Raw genomic sequence first — 16488 nt, 5'->3', positions numbered from 1 at the left:
CAGTCCCTTAATCAGTAGTTCCCATCTAATCCATGCCACCAACGGCTCAAGGACCAGAGCGAACAGGAGTGGAGACAGGGGACAACCTTGACGTGTGCCGCGTGAGAGTGGAAAATCCAGAGAAATGTGCCCGTTAGCTGTCACCTGCGCCATCGGGTTGGTATAGAGCAAGCGTACCAGTGCACAGAATTTGGGGCCAAAGCCCATATGGGTAAGGACCGCGAAGAGGAATGGCCACTCCACCGTATCGAACGCCATGCGGGCGTCTAGGGAAAGGATAACTGCTGGTTCTCGTATCTAAGGTATGTGAGCCATCACCCCTGGAGGCGTCTCAAGTTCAGTGCAGTTCTTCTTCCAGGCATGAAGCCCGATTAGTCTTTGTGTATCCGCGTCCCTAAGTGTGGTGTGAGTCGCATCGCTAGAAGTTTCGCCAGGATTTTTGCCTCCCCATTAATTAATGATATAGGACGATATGAGGCACACTCCTCGGGGGGTTTTCCGGGTTTTGGGATTGCTACTATAGTCATCATTCTTTGATCTAATGGAAGTTCACCGCGTTTCAGACTGTCGTGAAACATATTAAGCAGGTAAGGCGTGATTGTTCCCGCCATTCTTTTATATAATTCTATTGGTATGCCATTGGGTCCCATGGCCTTCCGGGATTGCAGGGAGCCAATCGCCAATTGTAATTCTTCCATCGTGAGGTCCTCTTCAAGTTGGAGGGTCACCTCTGGTGCAAGTTTGGGCATGGCGATATCCCTGATATATGATTGCGCTCTTCAATTGACCTATTGGATGACGACGTATAGACCTGCTGGAAGTGTTTCGCTAGCATCTGTACTATTTTGTCTGGGTCAGTGACTACCTGCCCGTGGGTTGCACGGAGCTGGGCTATGCATTTCTTACTCTCCTCCCACCTATCCAACCACGCCAGAAGTTTACCGGCCTTATCACCTGTTTCACAAATCTTGTGTTGTGTTGCTGTCATGCGTGTTCTGACCTTATCTCTGATAAATTCCCTATATGCTTGTTGTCTGAGGGACAGGCGTTGGTTCGCGGCTGGGGAGGGATCTAGGGCATATTGCCTTTCTGCCTCATTCAGTCCTAGTTCTATGTCGTTTAATTCGAGCTGTTTATCACGTTTGTGACCTGTGATAGTGGCAATTGATTGCCCTCTGATCACCGTCTTGTACGCTTCCCAGAGAACCGTGGGAGAACCGACCGATGACTCATTTTCTTGAAAGTAAACTTGAGTCGTAGCAGTGATAGCCTTCTCAATTTTAGGGACTTGTAGATACCCCGGATATATGGGGTAAATGCGTTGACGTACTTTTAAGCTACTAGCATATGTCAAGAACACTGGGGAGTGATCCGAAATGCCTCTCGGCTTAATTTCTACTGTCGCCACATTTTTGAGACATTCCGGGGAGGCACAAAAATAATCTATCCTAGATAGAATATTGTGTACTCCTGAGTGAAAAGTGAATTGACGCTCATCAGGGTGTCGATACCTCCACGTATCAGTGAGACCCATTGGCTCTGTAAACCCCCCTACCGGGGAAACCCCACTTGTACGTGTTTTAGCTGGATAGCGATCTATGGCTGTATCGATTGTGTCATTAAAATCCCCCCCCAATCAATAATTCCCCCTCTGGCAGATCCAATAAGAATTCGCCAAGTGCTGGGAGTGAGACAGTGTGAAGGGCCGGGGGAATGTAGACCGTCACAATATTAATGAATTAATTACTACCTTATACTCCAGTCCGTGGCAGATTCCCAGCTGCACCTCTTCGGCGCTCCCAGCAAGAAACCCCTCCGGACCCCATCTCCCAGAGAGCTGTGCAGACAAAAGCCCACCTCACGGTTTGTGTCAATGACAGTCAGAGTTCTCCGACCTGTGTGGCGATGTCCTGCCCGTTGCGGTCGTCATGGACAGCACTTCTGATGTACACGATCCCACAGAAGTCCGTCCATTTCTGTGCCCTTGCCGGGTAGTTCCTCCAGGCTTCCGCCAGCCCTCAATCCATTCCTGGGCCTCCTGCGGAGATGTGAAGAACCAAGTCTTTCCTTCTGCTTCAACTCCTAACTTGGCCGGGAATAGCATCGCATATTTCAAATCTCGACTACGCAGTTCTTTTTTAACTTCAGTAAAATCTCTTCTCCGCTTCGCAACCGCAGCTGTGTAGTCTGGGTACAGCATCACTGTATAGTTATCCACCCTAAGTGGAGGTGCCACGCGGGCCGCCTGTAAGATCGCATCGCGGTCCCTAAAGTTGAAGAATCGGGCTAGGATAGGTCTAGGAGGCGCGCCGGGCCGCGGCCTCCCGCCGGGGACCCTGTGCGCTCGTTCCACCGAAAAGAAGTGTGATAATCCACGTGGCTGCAGCTTGGTCTTAATCAAGTCTCCAACGAATAGGTCAAGGCCCGGTCCCTGTACGCTTTCCGGTACCCCCACCAGGCGGACATTATTACGCCTAGAGCGCCCTTCTCGATCGTCCAGTATAGCCTTCATCAGCCTTTGGGCCTGCTCTAGGTCGTGAACTTGACGCTTCAGCGCTGCCGTGTCCGATGAGATTGTCGCCGTGGTGGACTCTACGTCTGCCAGTCGGGTACTTATTTTAGAAATATCAGCCCGGACCAGGGAGATATCAGTGGAGATAGTCCCCATCGCGGTCTGCATCTGGGTCAGTAGTGCCATTACATCCTGCAAAGTTACTTCCTTGGGGCCTACTGATCGGTCCCCTTCATCGTTACTCTTTGGCGGCACCGTGTCGGTGGACGGATCATTACGGTAGGCATATTTGTCCAGCTTACTTTGCTGTGGCGCGCGTTGGCCCCTACCGCCCATGACAGGAGTGTCTCGCGCCGATCCGGAGGCCGCGCCTGGCAAGAGGTAATCGCCGCTGCCTGACTTGCCAATTCCCAATGCGCACGGCCTTTCGGTTTTCCCTATCGCCTGCCGTCGAGGGGGGCCGGGCTCTCACCGGTATCCGTCCGTTCCCGAGGTCTCTCTCGTGGACAGTAGTGGTGAGATCACGACTGGGGCACTCCTCAACCCTAGATAGAAGCCAGCTGAGGCACCGAGTATCAGGAGGGAACGACACTAGCAGCGCGGGCCCTCAGCTCCTCTACCGACCATAAGCCATACTCATCATTGGTTGCATGTAGTTATAAAGTTCACGGCCCTCCCATCAGAGCCAAAGGTTCCTGCCTGCCCAGTCATATGCAGGCTCCCCTTTGAGCCCTCGTTTCTGCCTCCTTAGTTCTTCTGTAGCCACCGTTTAAATGTCCATGGTAATCAGCCTGCCACTGGCTACCACCGAATCACGCCGTACCTGTCATTGCCGAGATTGCCACGAGGATCAGGGATTTCAGCCAGGCTCCTCCGCTCTCCAGACGGGGGCATGTGTGTTTAATTGACCTCGGGCTCCTCTGCCCGGTAGCCGGTGTCATTCGGGGCGCCTCAAGGACCCGGCGCCACTCCTGCAGCAGGCCCTGCGCCGCCCTGCCCACCTCCGTAGCTGAGGCGCCGCAGATAATCTAGTCCGGATGTCACCACGCGAGGCCCCGGCTCCAACGCTGCTCTCGGGCCGCGGACCTCCCGCACGGCGTCACTGTGCCACAGGAGCACTGAGAGCGCCGAGACTAGCTGCGATCATCACTGCTGCCCTCCGGTCGTTGTAGGCGGAGAGAACCGCCAACCAGGCCACGGATCACTGGACGGATTTATTGGGAGAGACTCCAGTGGTCACGGAGCTCTCTCAGGCGGCGGCCATCTTCGTTAGCCGCTCCTCACTTGACCCTTTCAATTAGCATGCAAGCAACTTTTCAGCCCCGGGAATCTTTTCCAGAGAGATAAAATGACAGCTACAACTTTTCTGTGAAAGTGCAGACAGCCAATCAGGACCCTGATTTGATGCATGGATCTGTGGAGCGTCTGCGTCCCTAGATATACAAATATTTTCAGTTAATATCTTTACTGAATCGATTTATACCACATTACACAAAGCATGTATTCCAGACCAAGAGCTAGCTTACTGTCAAATTTTGTGTAATTCTGTTCAGCGGTTCGAGCTGTAGTCGTGTACAAAATTCCAATGGGAAAGTGCTTGGGGACAACGTGTTTTGGGACTCTCCTTTCTCTCGGCCCCCGCTTTCTGGATCACCTCGAAACTTTCAGCATAGCATCTGCAGTGAGCATTGTACTAATTCAGAAAGATTCGTGAAGATTTGTCAAACGACAGTAAAGTAATTGGCATAACAAAAACCTCTTTTCCTATGGAAACTAGGTCCTAACTATAACTACCTACTGAGGACTGCCAGTGGGAAGGATGGGGGAGATATAACAGCGAAGAAAAATGGAAAATTTCTTTATTAGCAAACTATTTTAGAGAAACCATAGATTTCAAACAATTAATCAATCAGAGTACTTGTAAAGCGTGCTACTTACCCATGAGGGTCTCAAGGCGCTGAGGGGAAGGGGGTGGGGGTGCCGCTACTGCTTGAAGAGCCTGGTCATGAGGTGTCTTCTGAAGGCGAGTAGGTCTTGGGTCTGCCGTAGGTGGGTAGGGAGGGTGTTCCAGGTCTTGGCTGCGAGGTAGGAGAAGGATCTGCCGCTGGAGATCGTTCGTTGGATGCGGGGGACAGCGGGGAGGGCGAGGCTGGCGGAGCGGTGCTGCTGGGTGGGGGTGTAGAAGCTGAGTCTGCTGTTCAGGTGGGCTGGTCCGGCATTGTGGAGTGCTTTGTGTGCGTGGGTGAGGAGCTTGAAGGGGATCCTCTTGTTGACGGGGAGCCAGTGTAGGTCTCTCAGGTGGTGGGTGATGTGGCTGCGGCGGGGGACGTTGAAGTTCAGTCGAGCTGAGGCGTTTTGGATGCGTTGTAGTCGTCGTAGGTGTTTGGCTGGGATTCCTGCGTAGAGTGCGTTGCCATAGTCCAGTCTGCGGCTGACGAGGGCCTGTGTCACCGTTCTTCTTGTTTCGGTCGGCATCCACTTGTAGATCCTGCGGAGCATGCGGAGGGTGTTGTAGCAGGAGGAGGAGACGGCGTTGACCAGCTTAGACATGGAGAGGGAGGAGTCGAGGATGAATCCTAGGTTGAGTGTGATGGAGTGCGGAAACCTGGGTATCGGGAATCAAGACTAAATCCCTTACCTAATATCCTCCTTTTCGTCACAGACCAAATATCACATTAACGCATTCAGTCTTACAATCATTGGTGGGGCCCATAACACCAACATTCACACTTCACTTTCCTCTGGTCTGCACTTACAGGAGAGATGAATGTTCCAAGCGCTGACATGAAAGGAATACCTTATAATCCTGTAGGAAGAAAATTATTTACACATCTTGTACATTAAACCTTCTATCTACACATCATACACCTAAACCTCAAGATACTCCTCCCACGTGATCAATGGATCATTTAGTTGGATCGGTAGGCTGATTTTATTCCGGCTAAACACACTCAAGATCCTGATCTATCCTCTCTTAATAAACAACCAAAACACAGTTACTTGTTAATCAATATTTGTTTATCTAATTAATGCAAGAATTTAGTTCCATCTAGTGAATTTATTAATCATTATGCAAATCACAGAACACCATATTTACCTAATCTGACTATCGGTCGTCTTCTAAGTCATCAGATTTGGTCGTCAGTCAGTCAGAACTCGAAAGTTCTTCATGCAGCGCGCTACAGTCCCATGAATGGTCAAGGACCAGAGCCGTGCAAGCATCTATCAGTGCCCATAGATTTTAGAAAGTCCTCAGTTCATCAAAGAAATGGGCAGCAATTCAGTCTGTCAAAGATTCCGGAATAAGGCGGCACCGTCGTCTCCGTCAGAAAAAGAAATTATAAGGAAGCGGCTTACCCTCTCTATTCTATCGTCATTTTATAATGAAAATGAGGTCTAGAAGATACATTTTACAAAATTTGGGCTTCATCCATTGGTTGGTTAGGATCGTCCGGTAAGGTCTCACACAGTTCAAGAGGTTAGGTCATGTTTTTCTTGATGGTTCCGGTTTTTGTAAAAGTCCTTTGTCCAAGTACTTGGCGGGCTTCCCACCGTGACCTTGCTTGGGAACATCGAGAGTAGGGTCATGTCAAGGCTACAGGAACAAGTCGTAGCGCAGGCGCACTTCGTCCAAAGCCTTGTGGAATGGTGGCCATCGCGTCGAGTTAGTTTGGCGGCCATCTTGGTTTTAGGCCCAAAGGACAACTTAAGCGAAACAAACACAAAAGAGTAATTAATACATAGAAATAAAGAATAAAGTGTAAAACCCTCACTAATTCCCTTATGTTCTTGTAATTATCTAGCGTATAGCGACATTTAAAGCGTTTATATTCACCCATTGATGTCATCTGGTGCAACATTACAAAAAAGTCACAAAAGCAACATATACCATGCAATAGTCTATTTTCTACTGTTAGTATGTGTACATAGTTTAATAATAACAATTATTCAGCCATGCAAAATGCTGATCCCACGTGTATTTCGTTCATTAGTAATGTTGATTAAACTTCATACAAACACATGAATATTATTATAATTAATAGATTATTCTGATTAATATAGGCATGCAAATTAGGGGGGGGGGGTATACAAAATTTTGTACTACCCGCTCCATCACGTGCATGGTCGTTGGGTGTTGGTGCTGTTCCCATTGTGGTCGGCCACCAAGATTTGAATAACTGTAGTAAAATGTGATTGGATCTAAAATATTTAAATCTTTATTCCTTGTAAAAGTTTCATCCTTAACTGTAGTTTCCCATTGTTATATTTAATTGCAGATTTATTGTACTTTCTAATTTCTAAGTAATTGTATTTTTTAGTTTTTGCTGTTGTCTTTGATTTTAAAGTGACTTTCTAATTTAATTGTTTTCTGAAAATTGTCTTTCTTATAAGATATTTCTGAAAATGTTCTATTTGTTTGTCGTTGATATTGGCTTTCATTAGAATGGTTTGCCCGTTTGTTTACTTTCACGTCACGGTGTTGAGTACGTTTGCCATCATGGATTGTGCTGGGTGGCCTCGGTTTTGAAAGTATCTGTAAATAAACTTGTGAATTGTTAGTTTGATTTAATGAACATTCAAAACAATTCATTTTCAAAAAATGTATTGGCAGATCTAATAGCTTTGCCTTCTAGTGGCATAGGGAATTAATTAGATGTTATCTCCTTTCCTGATCTTTTATTAGCAAGCCGTACATGTAGCAACATCAACAGTGCATCAGGTCCCCCCAATACAAGCCAAAGGTGTGCACTCTACTGTCAGACCAGCCTGCACTTCTGCTGTTACGGTACAGGCAAGCGCTGTGTTAAATCACTCACAAGTAAGTATCTATGATTTTATTTTTTTAAGTTTTCATTTAATCTAAAAATATAATGAATCGTATCCTAAAGGCGTTTTTTGGTTTCTTTTCAATGAACTTTAAGCAAGCTACTGTTCTTGCTAATATATGCTTTTAATTCAGGAATGCACGTACACTTATGTTATGCTGAATGTAAATATGAAAAATATGCTGGGGTGTTTGTTCTGCAATAAATCTTTACTGAACCAACTTTGGATTCCGGATCATTACTACAACGAATTGCTCCATCATAAGGACCTGCGCTGGCTGCTATAACTGAGATCTGTGATTTTATTTTATTTTGTTGAACTTGGCGCTCAGTTTTTTGTTTGCCTGTAGTGCCAGGAGTGCATAGTTTAACATGCAGCCTATTTGAGTTCAGTGAATGACGTGATTTTTTTTTTTAGGACTTGGTGGAGTCGTTGGTGGTTGACAACAACACAGTTGCAGTTGTTGCAACTTTTTAACTTACCCAGCGTTCTACTGCAGGTGCTACCACCATCGCAGTTCCAGAGGCTTGAGTTTCAAGCGCCAACTCTGTGTTTTTGTTCCACCTCTCCATTTCATGTCGACATCCTTGATATGCCCTAGCCACGTCAGACGTTAAATTCCAAACTACATCATACGTCGGCGGCCATCTTTGTTTGGGCAGCATTATAAACAACTCCTCTATACACACACATTCATTCTACAGCGTGCAGTGCCGCATCGGATAAACAGGCGATTGCACTCCTTTCGGAGGTCAGCCACGGAGAAATAAAATAGAGTGCTAATCAATTTCTTGGCTATACGCACGGCTTAGTGCTGTGAAGCAATTGCAGTGAGCACCTAATTCTCAGCGATAACCACGCCTTTGTAAAGCACATGCAGTGATGCTGTTTACATCTGTGATACGCACACCAGTGAGTACTATTTATTTCTGCAAAAAATTGTGCAGTAAGAGTTTTAAATATTTTTGTTTTCCTGTTTTAACATCCACGTGTCTATTTGTAATTCGGGATTATCATAGCATCAAGTGGTGCCTCAAACCTTACTCCACCCCAGCCATTTGTGCCTTCTTCAGGAGAGAATGCTTCTAAGTGGCAAGAATGGAAGAAGTATTTTCTGAATTACATTTCCACCGTAGATAAAGTTGATGATTTCACTCCTGAAAAACAAAAGAAAATGTTGTTGCAATTGATGGGTCCCATTGGGTTAAGAGTTTATAACCGTATTGCTAAAAAGCTACGTACTGGTGGGAATGTGTTTTTACAGAACAACCCACTGCTGCCAGATATTCTCGGATGCAAACATGAGCAAATGGTTGAGGTTAGGGATCAACAAAATAGGGTGTTTTTTATTCGGTTTTAGGCTTTGTCACATACGACAAATTTAAGACAAAGTTTAATCTCACACATATAGAGTTTTTTAAATTCCTCCAGAAAAGGGACTTTTTACAGAAGAAAGGGGGTGGGACAGGGAAAATGGTAAAAAATGAATTGGTAGAGTAGTTAAGAAACGCGCCCCCCCTCGCATCAGGACTTAATACTGTTTATTAAATGAGTCGATGAAGGATGACTTAGAGAAATATTCAGAAAGGTGGCAAGCCAAACTTGGAATTACAGGCATCTTGTTCCATCAAACGTTTGCCATCTCAGTTAGCACTGATGTCGGCTAAATTACAGGTTCAATTTTACAAAACTTGATTTTTTTTATACTACACTCCATACCGTATTTCAAAGTGGGGCAAAGGGAAAGGAGCTTATTTTCCACGTTGTGCCCTTTACAAAGCGGATATAGTTCATATGTTTGCAACTTGTGTGTGTGTCCCAACGATTATCAACCAGATGGGGGAATTGTTTTCAGATAATTTACGACTGAATGTAGCAATGACACCAACCCGAATTCTATTGGGTATCCAAGAGGGAGGAAGTATTAATGAGGGAAGAGAATTATTATGCATCTCGATGGCTATTTTTAGACTCTGCGTCTCCACTGCCTGGCTGGACCCAGATCTTCCCGTTTTTCAGCAGTGGTTGGCCTGACTGCTGTCCATTTATAATTTGGAAAAACCATCTATGCCCGGGAAGGTGCTAGGGCACGGAAAAAAGGCCTTAAAATATGGGAGCAGCTGTCCAATTGGGTTGATCAAACAAGGGATAATTGCAACAGGATCGATCACACATAATAAGCATATAATCGGAGATGTATTATCTTCTTCTTTTATACTATGTGGCTTACTTGATCATGAGGCTGATCTCTGACAAATCTTTTCCGACTTGCACATACACTTTATAGAATGCACTGAATTCGATACACTGTATGAAATTCATAGATATCTACTTCTCCTAGCGCTTTTTATACAATTGGGCCATAGACTGTATTTTTTAGTGGAACCCGTGTCCTCTTCTTTTTCATATATATGTAACTTCACTGTGGGGGGGGGAAGGGAGGAGGGATGGGGGTTTTAAAGGGGAAAAAAGGATGGGGAAAAAGTGTGTATTTAAAAGAAATTTTTTTTGGGGGGGTATTTAATTTAAAAAAATCAATTGGCTAAGGAAGCCAATTTGTCGTGGTTTAAGGAAGTATGGCTCACCGCGTGGGCCTACAGGGTTGCTCCATGCAGCTCCACAGAATTAACTCTTTTCGAACCTATGAGGGGCTGTTTGAAATGGCCCTTTTTGCAGGGTTATCCCTAAACCTTTTGCCTCCTATTTTTTCCTGAGCTATTTGTTGGTTTTAGGACTCTAGGCACTTTCCCACTGCCAATCAGTGGTAAAGTGCATATGCTCTCTGTGTAAACTGTGTTATGGATTGGTGTTTCCATGATTGGCCTATTTGATTTATATGTCAGTCCCTAGTAAAGTGCACTGCGCTTACCGGGGCCCATAAATCAAATGCTGTTGGTGAGCTGCAGCACTGGATTGTGCCACTCACGCAAACAGCCCGTAAAGTGTAACTCTGGCCTGCCATTGCAGAGCCTGTGTGCAGACTGGGGCTGCCATGTCGACTTGGCAAGTGCACCCACTTGCCAGTCCCTAAACCTTCCCTTTTCTACATGTTGGTCACCCCTAAGGTAGGCCCAATGTACCCCTGTGGGCAGGGTGCATTGTGTGTGAGAGGTAGGACATGCCCTGGTGTGTGTGGCATGTCTGGATAGTGAATTACAGCCTACTTTGTTTTTCACTATTGCAAGGCTACTTGTTCCCCATAGGCCAGAATGGGCAGTTTGATTACATCATCCTATAATCCTAACTGACCCAGGGAACATGGTAGAAATTCGAGTTTAGTATGCCTGAACTCAGAATGATAAATTACATCTTTTAGTGAAGATGGTTTTAACATTCTGTGTTTGAAAATACCACTTTTAGAAAGTAGATATTTTCTTACCTAACCATCCAGCCTGCCTCTGCTAGCTTGTGTATTATCTGTCTGGTTTGTGAGTGACAGGGGCTGGGGGAGACTCCAGGAGACAGGGTGAGTCAGCACAGGGCTGAACAGACCTATCTACATGTAGATGGGTGGGAGGAGTAGCACCTGGGTCTGAATAGGGCTGTGCCTGCCTTCCACAATGCTGGCTCCACCTCCTGTGGTGCGTCTGATTACCCTGGCCCACACTGACAAAGGAAGAAGGTGCACACTGGCAGAATGCACCCAGAACTGGTTTGAACTAGGTACAGGCCCCTCTGCCTTCAGAGGACAAAGGATTTGGTGGTATAAATATTGGGGCCCAGACCCCAGAACTTTAGATTACTTCTGAACTAAGGAACCTGTCAGGAAGAAGGACCGGGAAAGCTGGAGGAGGAGTACTGCCCCTAGGCTGCGTGTTGTGGGGTTGGCCTGCAGTGGTTGCTTCTGTCTTGGGTAGGGAAAGGACTGGACTGTGCTTTCATCATCCTGCTGTTAGTTTTCTCCAAGGGCTTGAAGCAGAGCTTGCCTCCTGTTGGAAGTCTCTGGGATAGAAAAGACTTCAAAGAACTCTTTTGGATCAAGAAGCCTGCCAAGAAGAAGAGCTGGAGAAGCTATGAGGTCGAATTACCACTTTGCTGTGTGCTTTGCTGTGTTGGCCTGCAGTGGCTGCTTCTGTCTTGGGCAGTGAAAGGACTGGACCGAACTTTCTGCAATCTACTTTTGTGAGTTTCTCCAATGGCTTGAGGTAGAGCTTGACCCCTGTTCAAGAAGTCTCCGGAACAGCAAAGACTTCAAGCTTGACGCCGTCTACGACGCCGCTGCCGATTTCTTGTTCTGAAGGCACTGCAGAGGGCACCGCCGCAACGCGACCCTGGTCTCGCCAACGATGTCTGCTGATGCCGCCACCGAGCCGTTGCTCGCACCGCGACCTGTGGGCACCGCACTCCGCACCGCCTCGCTTCACGACAACGCCTTATTATCCCCGACAATGCCGCTCCACCCTGGAATCAATGCTGCTGCTTGCACCGTGGTTCGTGGGCACCGCTCGTAAAGTTACACGACGCACCGCCCTCATCCCTCACCGCAGCCTTGGCCTACCGACGCCGGTGTCATCAACTCCAGTTTGTCAGCCGACAGCGCTCCAGCAACGACGACGCCGCTGCTAGCACCGTGACCTGCCAGCATCGTGACGAGCACTGCCTTCATGTCGCACCACAACCCTGGTCTCACTGACGATGCCATCTGATGCCGCTACCGAGCCGCTGCTCGCACGCGATCTGAGGGTACCGCATGCCGCACCGCTGCACTTCACACCACAGCACCCGACGCCTGCGGACGCCTGCCGACGCCAGCGCTCCTGATTTCAACAAAGAGGAGCTCGATCTTCAACGCGTGTAACTTCGAGGGCCCCTACAACTCCTGCACCGACCTCTGTAACCGGCGCCTGCGGACGCTGTGTGTTCGGAAGCTCAACGAGAGGTCATCGAAGCCCTGTATTTCTGAAAGGTACTGTTTGCGGATCTTCCCGACGCCGTAGCTGGCCCGCGACGCCGCGGTCAGCCAGAACTGTTTGGATTTGTTTGCTCACAACGCGGTGATAGCCCCGGACGGAGTTATCGGCATCAAGGAACTGTTTTACAAGGTTATTTTGTTAACTGAAGATTTTTAAGTTTACTGTATTGTGGATTTTTATCGTTTTGGTCTTGTCTTAAGTATATAAAAAAATTGTATATTTTTCTAAACTGTTGTGGTGTCTGTTTGTAGTGCTTACACTGTATTACGGTTGGTTATGTGCAAATGCTTTACACACTGCCTCTAAGATAAGCCTGACTGCTCGTGCCAAGCTACCAAGGGGGTGAGCAGGGGTTATTTTAGGAGTGTAACTCCCTTACCCTGACTAGGAAGAAGGGTCCCTATTTGGACAAAGGTGCAAGCCCTTGCCAACTAGAGACCCCCATTTCTAACAGGGGCAGATTGCCATGTATGAAGGACCGTGTGGGATTGATACACAGTTCCAGCAGGACTGAATGGACCCCTGCGGTGGCTAGGGAACGTGTGACCATGGAGCAGGGTAGGTGTAAGAAGTGTCACAACTAGAACAATAGCTGTAAAATGGTTGAGGTACAAATCGGTGACTGGGTAAGGGTTAAGAAGCCAGGTGTTTATAAAAAGAATGAGGGTAGGTATTTTCAACCTTTGAAGGTGATTAAGATTTTGTGTGACTGTCCAATTAAGTGATGGTAAGGTGTGGCATTTGAGTGAAATTTCTTTATACAGATGAGAGAAAAGAGTTCCAGAAGAAGCTTCTGAGGTGAAGTTTAAAAAATCTGAATGGTTGTTGGATGAGGGCTCTTTTGGAATGACTGGTAATGGAGCAGGTGGTAGTAGTGGAGAAGTTGTTGAGAACTGTTGTGATCTGGGTTATGGCAGCAATCAATTTCCCTCCACCTCTTCTGGGAGTGGTGATGTGAGGAGGACAAGATCAGGGCGCATACTCGCAAGACCCAAGAAATTTCATGACTGTGTGAAACTGAACTTTGGTGTTTATTGAAGTATGTTTAATTTTTTGTCAATTTTTGGAAGGAGAGATATGTGGTATTATGCATTGCATAGTTATTGTTCATATGTCTTGCTTGTCCTGTTAGGGAACCCATAGCTAGGAACAGTAGAATTTGAATTATATGATTGTTGTGGAATGTAGTGACAGAGCATCTTATGATCACTTTGGATCTCATTGTTTGATGGATGCTACTGCTCCTGCTACTGGGGTATTTGTTCTGCAATAAATCTTTATTGAACCTACTTTGGATTCCGGATCACTACGACAGGTCAGTTACAAGTTGTGCAGGGATACTAAGTTGCTGGAATTAATGATTAAGGCCGGTAAATCCGCCTGTTAGAGATAATCCCAAAGAATTGGGTGTAGCAGTGTTTACCTGATCTGAGCATGTCGCAAATGGGAGCAGAGGTGCCGGCGGGAGCTGCAGAGGTTGATCGTATTCAAAGCAAGTAGTTGGCCTGGTAGGGGGAAGCATTGTGCTGTAGGACTGGGTCAGGTAGGGTTTGGGGACCAGTTTGTTACCAAATGTGTTATTTAGCAGTAAAGAAAACATTTTGTTTCCTCTGTGATCATAAAAACATTATTTTTCCAAAGGTATCCATGCCAACCAGCGGTGGCCGGAATGTGTATAGAGGAGCAACAGCAGGAGGAAATCCTGCACCTCAACAACCTACAGTGATTACGGGAGGGCTAACTCCAGTCTCAAGCCCAAAACAGCCCTCGGGTCTGCCTAGTTTTCCACCTGCTCAGACACCACTGCAACCACAGGTCATTCCCAGTTCACCTGTTCCTGGAACTACACTTATAGTGCAGGCAAGTGTTTATTTTACAATGTGTAAAGGGCAAGCTCAATCTGAATTGTGTGTGTTGTTGGAAGGGTCTTCAAGTCATAGTTCAATAGCTGGCTCCTCTTATTGGAGAAGTCTCATGGTTCATGGCTTGAAGAAGTGAGCCGAACGTCGGAGGCCAAAGTATTAAAGTAATTAATGTGTGTGCATGTTTGAATGAGAAATCTATTTTGTTATTTTATACATGTTTTATTTTGTATGTAATCATTTGAGTTTACAGTCGAATAGGCATCACACAATGTAATAAGACCATTTTTCATTTTGTAGTCTTTTGTTAGGAGGTTTGCAGGTTCCGCGCAACATTTTACTGGCTGGCAGTCATTAGAAGTAAAATGAAATCTGTTTCTCTTAGAATGATGTTGCGGTGGCATCCAAATTAGGTTTAATACACTGTAGTTTTCTTCTTCTCCTCCGTTGATGCTTTTAGAACAAGCATTGACAAAGCCAATGAGTCTTGCCTTTGATGCCTATTGGCTTTACCAGTGTTTTTTATTCATGCTGTAAAAACAACCCCAATGCTGTGCAGCGTTGCTAAAGAAACCAAACTTTAAAAAAGGCACTATGATATGGTGGTCACGTAATTTTGCAAGTATGCGTACCACACGTGTGCATCTACAAAGTGACATGAGCAATTTTGGATGGGTAAATAAAAAGAAAATTAAGTGACACTAAAGTTTTGTTTTTCCTCTCCTCTCAAGTACTGGTGATGGGAGCAACATGGATGAAGAGGGTGGAGAGGAAAAGCAACAGATGAAAAAGGATGGCGTTGGTGGGGAATGAGAAACAGAGCTGTGGTTGGAAGGAGAAGCTACAGGCGAGAAAGAAGTGTGTGTTGTGGAAGCAACACATTGGGCAGTGTTTGGGAGTAGAAGCACAGGGTGAGAGAGAAGGAAGACCTGGTTGAGGGGGAAATAAAACAGAGGGCAGAAGTGGAGAAGAGAAGCAATGGGTGAGAACAGCTTGGAACAGACACTGGTAAAGTACGCAGGCAAGAAATCAATAAGGGGGAATTACACGAGGGTTAGGGTATGGGAGAAGCATATGGACAACAGTGAGTGCAGGGCTAGAGAAGTACACAAAGGAGATAGCTGGTAAACATATGCAGTCTCATGGAGTGCTTAGCCTAAAAGAAAACAGTAGTGCTTGAAAAGCAAACAGTGAAATCATAGAAGCCAGCAATTAAGAGAGTTGGTAAAGAGACTGTGCTCCATAGGGGGGACAAACTCGTGATTGAAAGGCTGGAACACAACTAAGAAGTGGCCGAAGGAGAGTGACCGAAAGCCAACCAACGGTATTCAGTGGGTAGGCTGCAATGCCCTCTATATTCTTTGAGTCCACAATGTGTCTTTCTCAATCAGGCTGCAGGTGGTGCAAAATGCTGCTGCCCGGATTCTCACAGGCACAAAAAATCGCTGCTCTGCCAAACCGGCGATTAGAGCACTCCACTGGCTGCCCGTGGAGCAAAGGGTCCAGTTCAAAGCCCTGTGCCTAACCCATAAAATTCTCCATGGGAAAGCCCCGCCCATCCTTAAAGACCTCGTGGTCCCTCACACCACGAGTAGAACTCTTCGTTCCTCTAATGCCCACCTCACCCAAATACCCAGGTTCAAGAAAGCTCGCTCCGGAGGCCGGCGGTTTTCCTATCAGGCGTCTAAAATTTGGAATGCCCTTCCTTCGGACCTCCGCGCCCAACCCAACCTTCTATCCTTTCGTAAATCTCTAAAGACGTGGCTGTTCCCTTAACCTCCCTTCGCTTTCGCCTGACTTATTTGATTTTCCTCAGCGCTGGGACGCTCTCGGGCAGCCATGCGCTTTATAAATCCCATTCAAATCAAATCAAATCAGAGTGGTAAGCTCGCCCTAAAAAGGGGCACAAGGCACTTGCTTCCCATTGTCTCCTACACTGTGAAAGAATTGCTTTAGAGTCCATTAGTTTTCATCTTTCTGCATTAATCTATGAAGATCTTCACCAAGTACTGTTTTCCAAAAAGATTACATAATGGTTTTAGTGTTAGTGAACCAACTTTTTTCTGGTTTCCCATCAACAACATAATCTGTCCGTCATGGAATTCTCTGATTTTCATACAGAGGGGAATATCTCTTCATGTGTGATCTCAGAAAACATTTTAAATGGATAGATTTCATTCATGAAGAGAATATGAGAAAATAAAAACAAGCCAGTAGGAGGCAACGTTTGTCTTTTTTATAATGGTAAATTAAATTAATTCAGCCATAACAAAATATGTTTGACTGAAATCACAGCTCCAGGAGTGTTTTTAAAAGGACCATGGAGATCAGGTTCTAATGCTTTTGTATTAGAAACTGCTCTTTCCTATCATGC

General features: G+C 46.2%; 1 protein-coding gene across 2 annotated transcripts in view; it reads left to right on the top strand.

Annotated features, from left to right (window-relative positions):
* Window positions 1–16488, top strand: part of LOC146776143 (transcription initiation factor TFIID subunit 4-like) — a 1156451-nt gene that overhangs the window by 248857 nt on the left and 891106 nt on the right. For both annotated transcript variants that reach the window (XM_085639557.1, XM_085639558.1), the window contains exons 3-4: window positions 7197–7331; window positions 13894–14112. In XM_085639557.1, the coding sequence (XP_085495683.1) occupies window positions 7197–7331; window positions 13894–14112 (354 nt within the window). The remainder of the gene's footprint in view (window positions 1–7196; window positions 7332–13893; window positions 14113–16488) is intronic.

Source organism: Triturus cristatus, chromosome 12, assembly GCF_964204655.1.
Source record: "Triturus cristatus chromosome 12, aTriCri1.1, whole genome shotgun sequence".
Classification (NCBI taxonomy): Eukaryota; Metazoa; Chordata; class Amphibia; order Caudata; family Salamandridae; genus Triturus; species Triturus cristatus.
This window is presented reverse-complemented; position numbering and strand designations above follow the sequence as displayed.